The 18,867-nt window shown below is 50.7% G+C and overlaps 2 protein-coding genes and 2 long non-coding RNA genes across 12 annotated transcripts in view; 2 read left to right on the top strand and 2 right to left on the bottom strand.

The window, feature by feature from the left end:
• Positions 1-5,326: 5,326 nt before the first annotated feature.
• Positions 5,327-7,001, bottom strand: LOC116093386. The gene is made up of 2 exons (XR_004119704.1): positions 6,078-7,001; positions 5,327-5,987 (listed from the first exon to the last, which is right to left on the bottom strand). It is a non-coding gene; the product is annotated as an uncharacterized LOC116093386 (long non-coding RNA).
• On the top strand, positions 6,677-15,500 carry Znf687 (zinc finger protein 687). 4 transcript variants are annotated; one of them, XM_031374745.1, is made up of 10 exons: positions 6,677-7,027; positions 8,448-8,543; positions 9,848-11,985; positions 12,136-12,314; positions 12,657-12,833; positions 12,969-13,131; positions 13,288-13,620; positions 13,712-13,824; positions 13,996-14,137; positions 14,243-15,376. In XM_031374745.1, the coding sequence occupies exons 3-10, from the start codon at positions 9,865-9,867 to the stop codon at positions 14,732-14,734; spliced, it is 3,720 nt and encodes a 1,239-aa protein (XP_031230605.1). In that variant the 5' UTR covers positions 6,677-7,027; positions 8,448-8,543; positions 9,848-9,864; the 3' UTR covers positions 14,735-15,376. The 4 variants fall into 4 exon arrangements, with proteins under 4 accessions (XP_031230605.1, XP_031230603.1, XP_031230604.1 ...); XM_031374744.1 differs by lacking the exon at positions 6,677-7,027 and adding an exon at positions 7,106-7,232; XM_031374743.1 differs by lacking the exon at positions 8,448-8,543 and having other exon boundaries at positions 14,243-15,500.
• Positions 15,501-15,582: 82 nt separating this feature from the next.
• The window catches only part of Pi4kb (phosphatidylinositol 4-kinase beta), a 32,024-nt gene continuing 28,739 nt past the window's right edge, over positions 15,583-18,867 (bottom strand). For 3 of the 5 annotated variants that reach the window (XM_031374749.1, XM_031374750.1, XM_031374751.1), the window contains 3 exons: positions 17,785-17,917; positions 17,398-17,518; positions 15,583-16,450 (listed from right to left, as the gene is read on the bottom strand). In XM_031374749.1, the coding sequence (XP_031230609.1) occupies positions 16,269-16,450; positions 17,398-17,518; positions 17,785-17,917 (436 nt within the window). In that variant the 3' untranslated portion in view covers positions 15,583-16,268. Of the gene's footprint in view, positions 16,451-16,825; positions 16,889-17,397; positions 17,519-17,784; positions 17,918-18,867 lie in introns of all 5 variants that reach the window. The other 2 variants (XM_031374747.1, XM_031374748.1) reach the window with 1 other exon arrangement.
• LOC116093385 overlaps positions 17,393-18,867 on the top strand; it is a 9,830-nt gene continuing 8,355 nt past the window's right edge. For both annotated transcript variants that reach the window (XR_004119702.1, XR_004119701.1), the window contains exon 1: positions 17,393-17,934. This is a non-coding gene — a long non-coding RNA (uncharacterized LOC116093385). The remainder of the gene's footprint in view (positions 17,935-18,867) is intronic.

The following is an 18,867-nucleotide window of genomic DNA, read 5'->3' as shown; positions in this document are numbered from 1 at the left end:
ATGGGCGGACACGCCACGCTGTGGTGTATATAAGCAGTGCCGATTATTGGCTCGGGGTCTTCCTCTTCCTGATGCAATAAATGCTTGCTGCAGAAGGATCCTAGTGTCCGCATGTCTTCTTGCTGGCGAAATGACTGCGCGGTCAACAGGTTTATACACTTAAGCCACCATGCCAGGTTTTAGTGTTCTGAGGCTCCAACCCATGGCTTCATGAATGCTAGGCAAGCATTCTACCTACCAAGTGAGCTGTAATCCCAGTTTCAATTTTTTCATCTTAAAAGTCTCTTTCTTGAGCTGGGCGGTGGTGGCGCACGCCTTTAATCCCAGCACTTGGGAGGCAGAGACAGGCAGATTTCTGAGTTCCAGGCCAGCCTGGTCTACAGAGTGAGTTCCAGGACAGCCAGGGCTACACAGAGAAACCCTATCTCGAAACAAAACAAAACAACAACAACAAAAAAGTCTCTTTCTCTCAAGTATGGTGGTGCACATCTGCCTATAATTTCTGCATTTAGGAGGTAGAGACAGAAGGATCAGAAGTTCAAGGCCAGCTTGGGCTTCAGAGGGAGAGACCCTACCTCAAACAAACAAGCAAGCAACCATATAACAAGTACAGCACACGCACATGCACATACACACATACACAAAACCAAACTAGAGGCTGGAGAGATGACTCAGCAGTTAAGAGCACTGGCTGCTCTTCCAAAGGACCTGGGTTTTATTTCCAGCACCTTGTGACCCACAACCATCAGTAACTCTAGTCCCAGGGGATGAGATGCCTTCCCCTGGCCTCCAGTGGCACATGTAAGCACAGACATGCAGTACAAATAGATCATTCAGGCAAAACACCCATATATAAAAATATTAAAACAATTAAACAAAACAAAATACAAACATCTTCTTTTTTTTATTGTTTCTGGTTCAGTTGACATTGCTGACCACTTTCCCAGAGGACCTGAGTTTGGTTCCCAGCATCCATCTCACAACTGTCTGTAACTCTATCTCTGTGGAATCATACACTCTCTTCTGACCTAGGAGGGTACTTTTATACACAGTACACATAGCAACTTTTTTTTTTTTTTTTTTTTGGTTTTTCGAGACAGGGTTTCTCTGAGTAGCCATGGCTGTCCTGGAACTCACTCTGTAGACCAGGTTGGTCTTGAACTCAGAAATCCGCCTGCCTCTGCCTCCCAAGTGCTGGGATGAAAGGCGTGCACCACCACTTCCCGGCCCCTTCTCCATTCTTAAAAAAAAAATTTGTGTATGTAAGCACCCATGTGTTCCACAGAGCATTGTGGTCAGAGAACTCTCGGTTGATTATCTCCTGCTACCTTGTGGGATTGTGGGGTCCATCAGATCAATCAGACCTGTTTTTCCCCTCTCCCTCTCCCTGTTTTGAGACAGGGTCTCATTATGTAGCCCTGGCTGACTCTCCTGGAACTCAGTACATAGATCAGCCTGGCTCTGCCTCACAAATGCTAGGTGGTTACACTACTACACCTGGCATCTCTTCTCTGATCTTACAAACTCATTCTATATAAGCTTTTGCTCCATCATGTACCATATAAGTTCTCATCAAGATTACTGATGAACTCTTTTCTTTACTCCATACGGTCACTTCTCCCACTCTTAGTGAGTGGACCCTGTCAGTGCATCATTCTCCTTCCCTCCTATGAGCAGGAAATTTGGTTTTAAGGTTTCAGAATTCTCTTCCTTCCCTCCTAGCTCTTTTTGCCTCCTTGAAAGCTTGGAAGCCCTAGATGATGCATGGACCTTTCCAATCTTCACACACGCCCGAGATCCTCTTCATCACTGTCTTCATCTTCTGGGACAAGGTCTTTCTGGAACTCACTTCTGATCCTACTGCAGCCTATTCCATGTCCTGGGAATATAGGAATCATGACTATTCTCTGCTCTAATTTCTTCTTGTGGTGTAGGAGAATTGGAGCTAGGATCTTATACCTGTTTAGGAAAGCTTCGTCACTGAATTACGGCCCCAGATCAATTTATCTCTGTGAGACTCTTTTTTTAAATTTACTATTTTTTAGTTTTTTTGTCTTAATGTATGTATGTGTAGTGCGTGTGTATGTGTGTGCATGCGTGTGTAGTGTAAGAGGAGGGCAGAAGAGAGTACTGGATCACTTGGAAAACTGGAGTTATAGTCAGTTGTAAACTCCCATGTAGGTACTGGGAATCAAACATGGGTCCTCTACAAAGCAGCAAGTGATCTTAACAACAGATCCATCTTTCCAGCTGTGTTTTTAAACTTAGAGATAGGATCTAGCTTGAGAGCCCAAAGTTGAACTAAAACTTGTGATCTTTTGGCCTCAGCTTTCCCAGTGCTGGGCTTACAGGTACATGCCACCACATCTGTCTCTTCTTCCTCCCTCCCTCCCCCACCCCTGTCCCTCCCTCTGTCCCTCTCCCTCTCCCTCTCTGAGTTTTTTCTGTGTAGCTCTAGCTGTCTTGGAATTCACTCTGTAGACCAGCCTGCCTCTGTACTCAGAGGTCACCTGCCTCTATCTCCTGAGGACTGGGATTAAAGATGCATATCACCACATCTGGTAGGCATGAAAGACCTTTTAAACAGTCTTCAGATCACCCCATGACCCAACTCATCCTTCCTATCTGCCAACCCCTCTGTTTCACACTTCCATCTAAGAACCTTTTGTATCTCCTTCCTGGAATGTTCTTGACCCAGATAGCTGAAAAAGCAGTCAGCTCTTCTGGGACCACTTAATTGCAATCTTATCAGAAAAGCCTCACTCATCCACCCTACGTACAGCTACAACCCTCACACACTTCCTGTTGTCCTTTGCTGCTTTGAAATTTAGTTTTTGAATTTTAGAATGTCCCTGGTTTTGAAAAAATTCACCCCCCTTTTTTGAGACAGAGTTTCTTTGTGTAGCCCTAGCCTTCCTGGAACTCACTCTATAGACCAGACTGGCTTTGAATTTAGAGACTCACTTGTCTCTGCCTCCCGAGGACTGGGATTAAAGGTATGTGCCACCACTGCCAGGCTAAAATTTTGTTTAATATACTTCTCTTAAGTGATATTTAGGTTTACAGAAAAAGTGGGCAAGAATACAGACAGTACCCATATATTCCTCATGAACTTCCCTTATCTTGAATCATGGCATACTACTTTCTACTGATCAACCATATTGATGCATTATTATTATTATTACTAATATTATACTATTATAATTTATTTATGTGCATTGGTACTTTGCTTGTATGTATGACTGTGTGAGGGTGTCAGATGCCCTGGAACTGGAGTTACAGACAGTTGTAAGGTGCCATGTGGGTGCTAGGAAGTGAACCCAGGTCCTCTGGAAGAGCAGACAGTGCTCTTAACCACTGAGCCATTTCTCCTGTCTCACATTATTATGAACTAGAGTTAATTAATTTATTTTGAATGTCATCTTTTGTGTTCAATCTATGGATTTTGACAAATGCAGAATGTCACGTGTCTTGTTATTATAGTCATACAAAAGTTTCAATGCCACAAAACTCCCCTGTGCACTATCTAGTCATCCTCCCTCCCTAAGTAAGCCCTTGGCAACTGCTGGTCTATTGCTGCCTCTGTGGTTTTGCCTTGTCTAGAATCTCATATAGTTGGAATAGCACAGTTGGTAACTTTTCAGATTTGTTTCTTTCGATTATTAGTGGTAATATGCATTTCTAGGGACCTCATGCATATTCATTGTGTTGACAGCCCTTCCTCCCCCTCCTGGCAGCACTGTTTCTAATATGCTTCTTTATTGTTACTTTTTGTTTCAGTGACAGGACCTCACTATGTTGGCCAGGCTGGACAGGCCTGCTTGTCTCGGCCATTGCAGTAGGTGAGACCTCAGACTTGTAAGAATGTCCAGGTCATACCAGGGACTCTGTTTTTTTTTCTCTTATGTTTACATATGTTTTGCCTACATGGGTATTCATGTACCACATGTATGATGCGTGTGGAAGCTAGAGGTTGTCAGAATCCCTAGGATTAGAATTACAGATGGTTTAGCTTCCATGTGGGTGCTGGGGAACTGAACTCTGTCCTCTATAAAAGCAGACGGTGCTCTTAACTACTGAGCCATCTCTCAGCCCCAAATAGTATTTAACTCACAGATGGTACTTATTAAATATTATCTGAATTAAAATATTTTTCCTCACCCTCCTTCATTTGGTCATGGGTCTCACGTGCATAGGCTGGTCTGTGTAGTGGTTTGAATGAATTGTCCTCCACAGTCTTAGGCATTTGAATATTTGATCCCCAATTGATGGAGATGTTTGGGAGGCTCAGGAAGTGTGTTCTTACTAAACGATGTATGTCACCAGGGTAGGCTTTGAGGTTTAAAGACTCACACTGTTCCCAGTTTCCCCTCTGCTTTCTGCTTGCAGTTCAAGATGTGAGCTCTCAGCTTCTGCTCCTGCCCTCTATCATGCCACTCACTATCATATTCACTGGAACTGTAAGCCCAAATAAACCCTCTATAAGTTGCCAAGGTCATGGTGTTTTTCCACAGCAACAGAAAAGTAACTAATACAGTCTGGAACTTGCTATGTATCTGAGACTGGCCTTGCACTCTTGCTTCTTCTGCCTCCACCTCCCAGTTGTTAGGATTACAAGATTTCTTCCACTACACCTAAGTTTGAAAACTACTTCTTAAACAAATGACTAGTACATCTATCTAATTGAAGAACAAATTTCTACACAGAATTCTCTTGGCAAGGGAATCTGTAATTCACCACTTCCTATTTTGGATTCTCAAAATTTTAACTTCTCTGCTTCTGACTTTGTGTAAATCAGTTACTCTAGCCTGCCTATGCTTGCTTCCTTCTCTATAAAATGGCCATACTTGCCTCTAGAGTTGTAAGGATTAAATGAGTTAACATAAAGTTCTAATCACAATACATATATACGGATAGTAATTATTAAACCTACAGAAAGACCCAGAGGAGAATGTGGGAATGGAATGCACCCAGTAGGGTTTTCCCCCCTTTGTTGGACTCAAGAGTCTCACGTATTACAGGCAGAAATCAGACTCCCTATGGAGCCAAGACTAGCTTTGAACTTAGTACTCCTGCCTCCACCTTCCAAGTGCTGGGATTATGTGCATAATTCAAGTTTGTAAAGTATAATCTACCAACAGAGCCACATCCTCAGCTCTCCAGTAAAGAACTCTCAGTTATTCAGAGAAAGGAGCTGCAGCACCTGCAGAGAAAGATGGCAGGTGAGGCGGAGGAAGGGGCTGCATTTACCCCGTTTGCTATCGCTTCATAAATAGCACTCTGCCTTCTAAGCTTTTCATGCTCACAAAAATAATCTTGGCAGGTGGATATTACAGTTACTATTTTATTTATGAGACAATAGGTTCAGGGAGGTAGAAAGATTTGCCTGATGGCATCATGTGGAATGTGGTGGTTCCAAGATTCCTCCCATCCATAAGCCTGAACTTTTGGGGTCCAAGGGCAGGTAACAGAGCCTTCTTTTAAAAGCTTCACCCAAACCTGGGCCTGATGGCACTGCTGTGTAGCCCCAGTTACTAGGCAGGCAGGACAACTTAGTGGGAACCCTGTCCCAAAAGGTGATAGGGTATAGTGTAGCTTCAGTGTTACGAGTGCACCTGCCCTAGCGTGTGCGACTCCCAACGTTCAATAAAAAAGACTCGCCAAGTTGCTATGTTGGTGGGTTGCTTGCTTGGACTGAGTGAAGCACTTAGGTTCCACTCTGAACACTGCAAAAAAGTGAAAATAAAGCAAAAATTTAAAAACCCTTGTCATTTGAGACGGCTGCGGTCGCGGTGAGCGGTGGCGGCGCGCGGCCAGAGTAGAGTGCGCGCCAGGTGGCCCACTGGGCGTGCAGATGGATCCTGCAAAAACCTGAAGCAGGGCAAGTGGGCGAGTGCTTCTCCCTTGCGACTCCGCCCCCTTCCCCGCCTCCAAGGGGCGGGGCAGTAAAGCGCGGGAAAGCTCAACGGGGACAGTCGTGCCAGCTCCTGTCGGGGGCGGGGAAGAAAAGAACTGTCTTAAATGGGAGCTCGATCTAGGCTCCCTCCTCTCGCGTTAGAAGCCTATCAGCACACTACCTTAAGCTCTCCTGGGTTGTGGCCCAGGCCACGCCAGCACTTCCCAACGTCACCTCCCCCACTTCCGGTCGCAGCGTGTCCCAGGTCTCAGGTCTCGGTGGTTCCGGTTTCTTTTACACTCTGAATCCCAAAGTCTGTCCGGCTCTCCCGCAGAGGGAGGAGCTGTGCGTGGTGCGTACGCCCAGAGGCAGGCGGACGCCAGAACCGCATCCGTCCGGATTATAAAGCCATTTAGACGGTGAGGAACGTCAGGCCGTGGTCACCCCGATGACGTAATGTTTGGGGGTGGCACCCCATTTTGTGACCCCCAGCACCGCATCCTTGCGATCGCGGCTTAGCCAGAGGTAACGAACGGCACGAACACTCAGGTTCCACGGGGAGCCGACGAGGTTCCCCTAGACGCGCCACCAGACAGCTAGAGTTCCTAAGTTTGCATACGTGAGACACAGTGTCCGGCTTCGAGCGACCAATGGAGAGAGGACGGCCACGCTTCAGGGCTAGCTAGTCACCCCTCGCAACCCAAAGCGGAGACTAAGGCTGGCTTCTCGCTAAGCGACAGCGGCGGCGGCCAATGGCTTTCGGGCTGCTCAGACGGGGCAGGTGGACTCCGGAGCAGCCAATGGGGAGAGGCTTCTCCACAGGGCCCAGGCTCTTTGTCCAATCGCGGTGAGAAGACTATGAGGGGCCAGTTCCGAGCGGGGTATGGAGAGCCAATCCCGTACGGGGATGGGTGGGGCTCGCAGTTGAGTGACGGGTCCATTAGCCAATGGCGAGTATGAAAGCGGGCAGCCCGGACTAGGAGCGCGGAGGGAGCTGAGGGAGAGGGGAGGCCGAAGCGGAGAGAAGCAGGAAGTAGCGGCGGCCGCGGGGAGGGCGGCGGCGGCGGCGGCGGTGGCGGCTGGAACCGGGAGGAGGCCGCAGGGTCTCAGCCCGCACCAGGATCGGAACAAGTAAGCACGCTCGCGGCAAATACACGCCCCTGGCTCCGCCCCCCGGGGGGGCGGGTAAATACCCCTGCCCCTCCCCCACTTGGTCAACTACCCCCTTCTCGGTGCCGCCGCCCCCTGGGGCGGCTGCTTGCCCGGCGGGGTCGCCTCCTTCTTCGAGGGCCACGGGTGGGAACTCCCGTTGGCCGGAAGCACTGCCCCTAGCCTGGTAACGTGGGAGGGGGGGGTGTTCCTGGACCCCTAAGTCCTGGCGCTCCTAGACTGAGAGGCGGTCGGAGTGCGGCCGGGGGACTCGAGGCTGCGGGATGTCGCGACCTAAAATGGTGTCCGTGCCGGGCGGTGGGGGCGGGGGAGTTGGGCCCAGCCGGAGAGGAGCCTGCATCCCGACCGGCCGGGTGCTGGTCAGCGTCCGGGCCCGGGCAGGACTCAGGCTGGCGCCTCGATCCTGGTCCGCGCCTTGCAATCACTCGGGTCTGGAGAGAGCGAGCCCCTGGGGGGTTCGGAGCCGGGGCGAGCTGCACGGCGCGCAGAGGTAGATGAAGGGGACCAGGTTCGAGCCGGGACTGACCTGGCTGTAGAGCTTAGAATCACGCAGGGACCGCCCCCTCTTGTGTCTCCACTCCCCTCGCGCCACTCCCCACTGCCGGAGAGTCCTGGCCCCCGAGGTGCAGCGCCGCAGATCCTAAAGGGCCTGGCCTCGCCGAGGCCCTGCCTTGAGTTCTTGGCCGGTGAAAGTGAAAAAAGCACCACTCGCCTCAGTTTACCCTTCAGTTTTTTTTAACGCACTTCTTGTCCCCTACCCGAAACCCCGGACTTACTTTCCGCGCCAGTTCCTGGCAGATGGCAGGGACTTAAATGCCGCCTGCTGCCCAGCTTGGCCGCAGCCTCATCGCCCCCGGTCGTGCTCTGGCCCCTTCGTTTTGCTCTGCGCTGTAGGCCTCGGGCAAAGGGCAATGGAGCCCCCACCCGACCGGTGTCTGTTCACCCTCTTCTTGTTAAGCCCCCTTTTGCTTTTGGAGAACAGGGGACGTGGGGGGAGGGATAGGTAGTGAGATGGCAGCTCCAGAGGCCTGGCGGCTGAGTGGAGGATCTTCATTGGCCCTAAGCCTCTCTGTGTTTGGCCCATGGTCTGCTCCAGGTGGCTATCGGATGACCTCCAAGTCACTTGCACGCCAGAGGGAGGTGGTTGGGAGAGGTACGTAAGCAGGTGTTTTCTTAGTCCCCATTGGTTTGTACTCCACCGACCCACCCTGCTGGGAGCTTGAGTGGGAAGGTAGCCCAGGTCTACGGACCCCGGAGAGCCGAATTGAAGGGGGACCTAGCGATTCATCTGGGTTAAAACTAAGGGCTTTGTTCAAACCCAGATTGTGCAGAATTAAGCAGAGGGGTAATGTACAAGGAGGACTACCCTTTCTTCCTCTAGTTGGTACCCTTGCCCCCCACCCCCACCTCGGTCCGTGCAATGCCAGCCGCCACCTGCTGGGACTATCTCCAGTTACAGTCTGAAGGCTGGAAAGAGGTGAGAGAAATGGCCCTGGGAAATGGCTTGCATCCTGGGCAGGGAATGTGTAAAGGGGAGCGAAATCGTCCCTTTGTTGAGTCTTCCTAGATACAGAATTACTTAGGGTTAAAAACAGAGAGAGGATAGAGTTTGGGTCTCCTTGTTGCTTTAGTGACACATAATAAGTCTTTGGGGAATACCCCCTCCCCCAATCCTCCCTGGGCCAGATTAAGGTTGGGGAAGACTTCTAGGCTCCTGTTACCCAAGAAGGTAGACTCTGAGTTGGAGGGTAGACTATGTGAAGAGCTTAGAGCAGAAGCGACATGGGAAGGAGGAGCTTTCTCCCAGTGTGGCAGCTATGTTGGATCAGCTTGTACCCTGGAGTTTTAACCCTGAGAGAGCAAGGTGGAGGAGGGAAGACACTCTGGGGAAGGTGAGCAAGCAGCAGGTGTTTGTGACAGGAGAGGACTCAGCCCTCCCCCCCTTTCTGCGTCTTATTCTTCTACCTTGAATCTGTTTCTCCTTGCTGACCACACTAGGGCTCTGGGTGCCAAGAGGAGCTCCAGATCTTTCACATATGGCTTTAGCTGACCTCTGACTCTTAGTTCTGACCCTAGCCCTAGGTGGCCCTAGGTGGCCTCCTTCCCAGTGCAGCCAGGTTCTGCTTGACCTCATGTCCTAATTCGGCCCAGCTGCATTAGTAAATTGTATTTTGGGTTTGACACTCACACATGCAATTTCATGTTTGTAGAATTTGGATAAATGGGTTACTTGTCAACTCTCTGAAACAGCAACAGTAAGGCAATGAAGTAACTTGCTTGAAGAGCGATGCTAAAGCTAAAGGCAGAGCAAGTTAAGTTTTAGCCATAATTACTGCTCCTATGTGTAAATGGCCTTTGAGTTTGCTGTGGACCCCCGGTTCACAGTTCATGAAGAGTGTTGATCCCATGCTGACTCAAGCCCTGAAGCCCAGAGCATTATGTCTGCTATCCTCCTTGACATTCTGTGTGAGGCACAGGAGCCGTTTACCTGCTTTCAGCGGAGATGATCTCTGAGAACCTTCAACTTCTCTTACTTTTCTTTGTATTTCTAAGAATCTCTTTCTAGTTTTCCCTGGACTTTGATTCTGGCAGTACCTAGTGTTCTCCCACTAACCTGATTTTAGGGTTTGGCACATGAATACCTCAAGCAGCTCTCTAGGATTCACAATATGGTGGAGATGTACCAAGTCGGAGGGGATAAATACAGAGTACTGAGAAGGGGAGGTCCAGGGTCTAGATATGGGGATCCCAATTTCTCTTCATTTTTACTGTTTTCATTAGGTCTGGGACCTGTCATTATGGGGGACATGAAGACCCCTGATTTTGATGACCTCCTTGCTGCTTTTGACATCCCTGACATTGATGCAAATGAAGCCATTCACTCTGGGCCAGAAGAAAATGAGGGAACAGGAGGCCAAGGGAAGCCAGAATCCAGTGTAGGAGGTGATTCTAAAGACAGAGGAGCAGCAGTAGCTGCTGAGAATGACCCTGAGAGTCCAGCTGAGGTCTCTGATCATGGCCTTCCACAACCACCGGACACTTCTACTGTCAGCGTCATTGTCAAGAACACAGTGTGTCCAGAGCAGTCTGAGACCCTGACTGGGGATTCAGGAGAGGAAGAGACCAAGGCTGGGGATATAACTAAGGAAGGTCCTATAGGGTCGTGTCTGATGCAAAATGGATTTGGGGGTCCTGAGCCATCATCTCTCTCAGAAACCCCCCATTCTTCAGCACCTGCCAGTGGGGATGCCTGGAAAGAAAAAGCTGGGGAAGGCAAAACATGCTTGGACCTCTTTGCTCATTTTGGGTCTGAACCAGGAGACCACCCAGATCCCCTACCTCCTGAGCCTTCCCAACCTGGGGATGGTGACATGGCTCCACCTTCTTTCACCACCCCTTTTGAACTGGCCTCAGAAAATGGCTCAACCTTGCTGCCTCCTACTTCTCTCTTGCCTCAGGGGGCCTTGAAACAGGAAAGCTGCAGCCCTCAGCATTCCCAGGGCCTAACCCCGAGAGGCTCAGGCTCCAGCCCTGAGGCAGCAGGCATCCCTGGCAGTGTCTCACCCCCGCAGGGGGCTGGGGTGTCCTTCAAGCAGTCTCCAGGGCACCAGAGCCCTCCTGCTTCCCCTGTAAAGGCGCCCAGCTGTAAACCCCTGAAGGAAGAAGATGAGGGAACAGTGGACAAGTCTCCCCCAAGAAGTCCTCAGAGTCCCTCTAGTGGAGCTGAGGCTGCGGATGAGGACAGCAATGATTCCCCTACCTCCTCCAACTCTTCTAGGCCCCTCAAGGTGCGGATCAAGACTATTAAAACATCCTGTGGGAATATCACAAGAACTGTAACCCGGGTTCCCTCAGAACCTGATCCTCCTGCCCCTTTGGCCGAGGGGGCCTTCCTGGCTGAGGCTAGCTTCCTGAAACTGTCCCCTGTAACTCCAACCCCTGAGGGTCCAAAGGTGGTGAGTGTCCAACTGGGTGATGGTACAAGGCTGAAAGGTACAGTGTTGCCTGTGGCCACCATCCAGAACGCTAGCACTGCCATGCTCATGGCAGCCAGTGTGGCCCGCAAAGCTGTGGTTCTACCAGGGGGGAATGCCACCAGCCCCAAGACTATGGCTAAGAGTGTGTTAGGTCTGGTGCCCCAAACTCTGCCCAAGGCTGAGGTGCGGACAGGGTTTAGCCTTGGGGGGCAGAAGGTCAATGGTGCCTCAGTGGTAATGGTACAGCCTTCTAAGTCTGCTACTGGGCCAGGCACAGCAGCTGGCTCAGTGATCTCTCGAACCCAGTCCAGTTTGGTAGAGGCCTTCAACAAGATTCTCAACAGCAAGAACCTGCTGCCTGCTTATAGACCAAACCTGAGTCCACCAGCTGAGGCTGGGCTGGCACTGCCTCCAACAGGCTATCGCTGCCTTGAGTGTGGAGATGCCTTCTCCCTGGAGAAGAGCCTGGCACGGCACTATGATCGCAGAAGCATGCGTATAGAGGTCACCTGTAACCACTGTGCCCGTCGCCTGGTTTTCTTCAACAAGTGTAGCCTACTCCTGCATGCCCGTGAGCACAAGGACAAGGGGCTTGTCATGCAGTGCTCACATTTGGTCATGAGGCCTGTAGCCCTTGACCAGATGGTGGGGCAGCCAGATATCACACCCTTGCTGCCTGTGGCTGTCCCAGCTGTTCCTGGACCTCTGGCCTTGCCTGTTTTGGGCAAGGGGGAGGGGGCTGTCACTTCCTCTACCATCACTACAGTTGCCACTGAAGCTCCTGTGCTACCACTCCCAACAGAGCCCCCTGCTCCCCCTGCTGCCTCTGTTTACACGTCGTGCTTTCGCTGTCTGGAGTGCAAAGAGCAGTGCCGGGACAAGGCTGGCATGGCAGCCCATTTCCAGCAGCTGGGCCCTCCTGCGCTTGGGTCTACCAGCAATGTGAGTTGTTTCTCATTTCCCTTCTCTGGGGGAAGGGACAGCCAGATTCTATGGAGGTAAAAATTCAGGAAGGTACTGGGAGCTTGCTTAAACAAAGTAATACGATACAGGGCACCCCTCATCAATTAACCTTGTTTAACCTCTTGACAGGTGTGTCCGTCCTGCCCCATGATGCTCCCCAATCGCTGCAGCTTCAGTGCCCACCAGCGCACACATAAGAACCGCCCCCCCCATGTCTGTCCTGAGTGTGGGGGTAACTTCCTACAAGCTAATTTTCAGACCCATCTTCGAGAGGCCTGTCTGCATTTCTCTCGCCGTGTAGGATACAGGTGCCTCATGCTCAATTCCTCATTAGAACTTTAGGATCTGTTTGTTAGCAGTAATCTTTTTAGATGGCTTCCTAAGGAGAACCATTATTTTTCCTATTGTGTTAACACAACCCCGTCCACCCTGCCATCAAGTTATGTATTATGGGAACAGTGGAGAGCAGGGTCCCTGGTGGAATCCCAGCTCTGTCTTCTCAGACCTCTCTTGGGAACTGAGCCTCCTTCCTTCTGCCTTGCTCATGTTCCTTTGTTAATTTTCTTTTGAAATTTGCCTTGTCTTCAAGAATAAGAGGGGTGCTGGAGATGCCCCTACCTCACTGTAGTACCCCCCACTTCCTCTCCAAGGTGCCCCAGCTGTGCAGTGGTGTTTGGGGGTGTGAACTCCATCAAGTCCCACATACAGACATCACACTGCGAAGTTTTCCACAAGTGCCCCATCTGCCCCATGGCCTTCAAGTCTGCACCCAGCGCTCATGCCCACCTCTACTCCCAGCATCCAAGCTTCCTTACCCAGCAAGCCAAGTGAGACCTGGGGAGGGAGCATCGTGGTGAGGTGGATGGGTGAAGAGGTGGTGGTGTGGTGGTGGACTGGAGGGTTGGGTGCAGGGCAGGGCTCTGCTATCGCCCATGTTTATACTGACCCTTCTATTCCTGCAGGCTGATCTATAAGTGTGCCATGTGTGATACAGTCTTCACTCACAAACCCCTCCTCTCCTCACACTTCGACCAGCACTTACTGCCCCAGCGTGTCAGTGTCTTTAAGTGCCCATCTTGTCCTCTGCTTTTCGCCCAAAAAAGAACCATGCTAGAGCATCTCAAGGTACAGGAGGAGCAAAGGCTAGGGAATGGCTACTGGCTAGCTATGCTGACATGAACTAGGGTCATAGAACCTTCTGGCAGTGGGAGGAGGGTGAAGTGAGGACTCTGGCAAAGCCAGGCTCTCCTCCACCTAGCCATATTCCTTGTCTTCTTATAGAATACTCATCAGTCTGGACGTGTAGGGGAAGAGGCAGTTGGGAAAGGGGCTGGAGGTGCCCTCTTGACCCCCAAGCCTGAGCCTGAGGAGCTGGCCGTGTCTCAGGCAGAGGCAGCTCCTGCTACTGAGGAGTCTTCTTCATCTTCTGAAGAGGAGCCGCCCAGCTCCCCTGAGCCTCCCCGCCCAACCAAGAGACCTCGACGAGGAGAGCTGGGAAACAAAGGCATCAAAGGTGGGGGTGGGGGACCTGGGGGCTGGACTTGTGGCATCTGTCACTCCTGGTGTCCTGAGCGTGATGAGTATGTGACTCACATGAAGAAGGAGCACGGCAAGGTGAGCTGGGTTTCCCCTGGGAGAGGTGGGGCTGGAGGGTAGCCTTGGAGTTGACCTGAGTGGTTGAAAATTTCCACCCTTTGCTTTCTAGTCAGTGAAAAAGTTCCCCTGTCGCCTGTGTGAGCGCTCCTTCTGCTCTGCCCCAAGCCTGAGGCGCCATGTCAGGGTCAACCATGAGGGAATCAAGCGAGTTTATCCATGCAGGTAACCCTTACTCATTCCCACGAAGAGAGTACCTGGCCACCTGTCTCTTCCTTGAGGGATCTGAAGCTTGAGGCCAGCTTCTGCTGTGGCAACCTTCCTTCTCTCAAGAGCTATGGGTTCTGGTCTTTGCCTGTGCCTCTGGTGCTATCTTGCCCACTTTACTTCTGCTAGGTATTGTACAGAGGGAAAGCGCACCTTCAGTAGTCGCCTGATCCTGGAGAAGCATGTCCAGGTTCGGCATGGCTTACCTCTTGGGACCCAGTCTTCTGGCCGAGGTGGCTCCCTGGCTCGAGGCTCTGGTGGCAGAGCCCAGGTAAGAAAAGGCCTTCCTTATGTCATGGGATTGAGAAACTAGTGAGACCTTGGTCTCAGGAAACCAGGGTAATGGTGAGGCCCGGTTTCTTCCACTTTTCTCCAGGGGCCAGGACGGAAACGCCGCCAGTCTTCTGACTCATGCAGTGAGGAGCCTGACAGTACAACACCACCAGCCAAGTCCCTGAGGGGTGGCCCTGGGTCAGGAGGCCACGGTCCTCTGCGCTATAGAAGCAGTGGCTCAGCAGAACAGAGCCTTGTGGGGTTGAGGGTGGATGGTGGCACTCAGCAGTGCCTTGACTGTGGCTTGTGCTTTGCTTCCCCTGGCTCCTTGAGCCGCCACCGGTTCATTAGCCACAAGAAGAAACGGGCTGGGGGTAAAGCCAGTGTCCTGGGGCTGGGAGATGGGGAAGAAGAGGTTCCTCCATTACGTTCTGATCCAGAGGGTGGAGACTCACCTTTGCCTGCTTCTGGAGGCCCTCTGACTTGTAAGGTCTGTGGCAAGAGCTGTGATAGCCCCCTGAACCTCAAGACCCATTTCCGCACGCATGGCATGGCATTCATCAGGGCCCGGCAGGGAGGCAGTGGTGACAACTAGGTCCCAGGCCTCAGATTGACCAGGCCTCTTCCCTGGGACTTGGGTTTCACTGCTGCTGTCACCTCCCTGGGCTGGGAGTTTGACATTAACTTCTTTCTCCATCCCTGAGGGAAAGGCTTTTGAGGATTCTAGTGACTTGCACCCCCCTCTCTCTTGGGTTTGGCCTCTAGGTCCTACTTAAGTGGGCCCTCTTTTTCCTTTCTGAATCCAACACTAATGCTCCTGTTGCAGACTCCCAGTAACTGTGTGGGAGGATGGGACCTTAACAAGCCTGCTAGACAGGTACAAGGATGGACTGAAGGATGTACAGGGTCTAGCTTCTATCCTTCTACTAGATTTCTTCAGGCACAGACCAGTATTTTCTTCTTCTGGGCTGGGTTCTGCCCTAGTATCCCTTCCTCCAACACTCATTGGCACTAACACCCCCACCCCAATCCCTGCAGTGCCTTCCATTTGTCTTTTCCCCCCAGAAATTTAGGGGTGGGGGTGGGGGGTTGGTGGGGATGAGTCCTGTCAAGTAGGTTCCAGGGAGAAGAGAGGACAGGCTCTCAGGAATCCTTTATTCTTGTAGTAGTAATACTAACAGTGGAAGAAACAGGAGGGAGAAAACCAGACCATTAAAACTGCTTGTGGTTTAATCCCCATTCAGGCTTTTCTTTTTATGTGAGTTGGATAATGTGTACTGATAGGGAGGGGGTGAGTCAGAAACTGGGGAAGCCCTTCTCAGGGAAGAGGCAGTATTGGCAAAGACAGAAAAAGCAATCTTCCTTCTTATGTGTTTGGTGCCTTTTGTATGCTGGACTTAACCCTTTCCAAGCACTCCACCCCCAGAAGCAACAAGACACAGATGGCTAACTAAGGACTTTATTTCAAACAAAAATTAAAAATTAAAAAAAAAAAAAAAATGAGAGCGATTTCCCTGGGTGTGAGGAAAGGATCAGGGTAAGAAATTTCCCCATGGCTAAGCCAATACCCCCAATGCATTAGAGGGATTGTGTCAGTTCCCTTCCTTACCCCCATGATGGGGAACCTCAGCAAGTGCAGGACCCACTTGTCAGGAATGTGGGCCAGGGGTCAGCTCCCAGGAGGAGATAGAGTTAGGCAGCCACATGGCCAAACATAGGAATAAGTCCTAAGTACCAAGAACCCACTCCTCCCAGTTTGCTGGGACCCAGGGAAAATAAAAGATGGTTTGTAGAAAACCTCTGAGACCCCCTGAGGGGAAGAAGGCTCCAGTCCTCCTCATGTTCATCACCTCTGTTCTCTGGAGGGCAGTGAGTCCTGGGATCTGTCAGGTGGTAATACTGACACAGCAAGAGGTGGGGAAGCCCCAGCAAGTCTGGACCCCGAGGTTGGCTCTCCTACCCTCTGGCAAGCTCTCATGGTTACCACATGATCCTTTGTATTTCTTGCCTTCCATTTCCCTTGGGTAGGTGGTTAGGTAGGTGGGGTTTTGTGATTTGGGTTTTCTTAGGCAAGGGTCCTCCTAAGGAGGACGCCTTAAATCCCACCACTTTTAGGCCTGAAAATGGTGTCACATGATGCCATTGGTGAGGTACTGGAAGCCATCGTAGAGTTTGGTGGTAATGGACCTCATGCTGCCATCCACCATCTGTTCCACCAGCAGCTGCAGCTGCTCCTCAGTCATGCTCATGTGGAACCTTTCTTTGAGGTTTCGAATGGTGCTGGAGCCATGGAAGCAAGGAAGCTGAGAACCTGGGGGAAGCAGTGGAAATTAAGGGTCATGGACAATTAGGAAGGCAGGCCAGTACTTAGTATTCACATGGGAAAGAGCTAGAGTACCCCTCCCCTCCCCACCACTGGGATCCTTGATAGTATAGAGCAGTTTTGCTTGTGCAGAGAAAAGCAATCAGGAAGCCTTGTTTTCAGTCCATCCTCATCCCATACTTCTTAGCTCCTCTGTAGGTGGGAGTATGTGGGCAGGATAGGGAAAGGCAAGCCCATAACTTCCCCCAGTAATCATTGGAGAGATGCCTTAGGGCCCAGAGGGAACGCTGGGAAGAGGCTCTGGGAATGGGCCCTGCACTTATCTGGTTGCAGGCCTCTGCCTATGCTAGGTCTGACACTCACAGATGACCTGGGCCACCGTCACCACGGGGCCAGACAGAGATGCTCCTGAGCAACGACGGCAACCTGTGGGGTAGGGGCAAGGATGGGGAGGAGGAGACTGGCAGCTTAGGTAGGGTAAACATCCGGAGTCTGGGGTGGGGGAAATAAGAGGGTTCCAGAGGAACTGGAAGAGGAGGGAGTCCTGTGCAAAAAACTGAGGGACCAAGGAGGTGGCAAAGTGAAAGGAAAATGAGGCAGGAAAGATCAGAGCAGGAGAGGCTAGTAGGAAGTGGTGGTGGCTGAGGTCAGGGCAGTCAGGCCAAGTGTGATGGGAGAGAAGTGAGTAGAAGTTGCAGAGAAGGAAGGAAGAAGACTGAGAAATATAGTTGAATAGAAGAATGGAAAAACCAGGAGGCTGAAAATGGCTGTTTTCCCACGAGGGTACCTAAGAGCTTTCTGCTGTTCCTTTTCTCCTGCCCCACCTCCAAAACCAGTTCTGCCAGGGTGAAGAATGTTCTAAAGGGGAAATGGAGACCCCCTGAGAAATGTCCCCCAACCTGAGGCCCCCAGGCCAGGGCCCTCCTGAGCCACACCTTGCTGCATGATCTCCACAATCTGCACCACCTTGTCCATGTGCTTCCGAGCAGCAATCAGCCCTTGCAGCATGAGCATCTTGTAGTAGTTGAACATATCACCATTCAGGCCACCCATTACCTGGAAGCAAGGAGAGGGTCTGTGCACAGAGGAATTCTGGTGGGTCCTTTCCCTGTGGGCCTCTCAAGAGCTTCCTTCTCTTAAGGCAATCATGTTAAATTTCACTACCACTATCTTCACATTTTCTTTCATAAGAAAGCTTTCAGGAAATCCTGCCTCATCTTGACTTATTGCCATTTCTGTTCTGTTCCTAACTTGGGGAGCTTATCAGCTCCTCTCAGAGGAAGAACACAGTGACCCTTGGAAGCACCTCTTTTTTGACTCACATCCACAAATTCTGTGGTCAGCTTAAAGGCTGATGTCTCGAAGCCCAGGTTTCGGGGTGAGCTGGAAAGGATGAAGCCAAAGTCGATGTGGATGATGTGACCTTCTGCGTCCAGAAGGATGTTCCCATTGTGCCTGAGGAAGAGGCAACAGTAAGTCTGGCTTAGGTTGGATCTCAAGCAGCAACACTGGCCTCACCATACCGGACAGGGGAGGCCCCAGCCATGTTTCCTATTGCTTATGAGTCTGGGTCAATTTCCTAGGACCTAAAACTAGTAACAAAAGGAAGTAAGGAAACTATGAAGAAAGGTTGGGGTATGAAATTCAGTTATTACCAGCTTAATAAAAATAGCTTTAAGATTATCAAAAGGCTGAGGATGGTAGAGTGCTTGCTTATAATGCTTTCTCCTAGCTTTGTTCCCTAACACAACATAAACTGAGTGTGAATGATGGCACATGCCTATAACTCCAGCCCTTGGGAGGCAGAGGCTGGAAGATCCTAAATTGAGGGTCATTCTCAAATACAGAGGCCAGACTGACACATGCTATTTTCTCCCAAATTGTACTTCTAGTACTCAGACTTAAGTAAGCACACAGGTAAGAAGAAAAGGTCTCTGAGGCTCCAGCAGCTAGCTGTCTGAATGAGGGAAGGCCCTCATTCAGAATCAGTTTGAGATAGGGTCTCACTATGCAGCCTCAGATGGTCTGATACTCATATACAGTACAAAATTGGTCTCAAACTCAGTCACCTGCCTCTGCTTCCTGAGTGCTGGGATTATTTTAATTCTTAATCAGTCCATGGCAGAACCAAAGTCCCATTAGTAGAGAGCAACAATTAGTTTATTATTTTATGAGTATGTGGGTCCACACAGGTGTACTTGTGTGTGAAGGCCAGAGGTCAATGTAAGGTGTATTGTTCTTGGTAGTCATTTTTTCTTTTCTTTCTTTTTTTTTCTTTTTGAGACAGGGCTACTTTGTAGCCCTGCCTGACTGGTCTGAACTCATTAAATTAACCTTAAAGTATCAGAGATCCACTTGCATCTGTCTCCTCATTAGGGCAGCTTGCACAGGAAATCCTTTGGTTT

The sequence above is a fragment of the Mastomys coucha genome, unplaced genomic scaffold (assembly GCF_008632895.1).
Source record: "Mastomys coucha isolate ucsf_1 unplaced genomic scaffold, UCSF_Mcou_1 pScaffold16, whole genome shotgun sequence".
NCBI classification, from domain to species: domain Eukaryota; kingdom Metazoa; phylum Chordata; class Mammalia; order Rodentia; family Muridae; genus Mastomys; species Mastomys coucha.
Note: the sequence above shows the minus strand (reverse complement) of the source record. Positions and strands in the feature narration are given on the sequence as shown.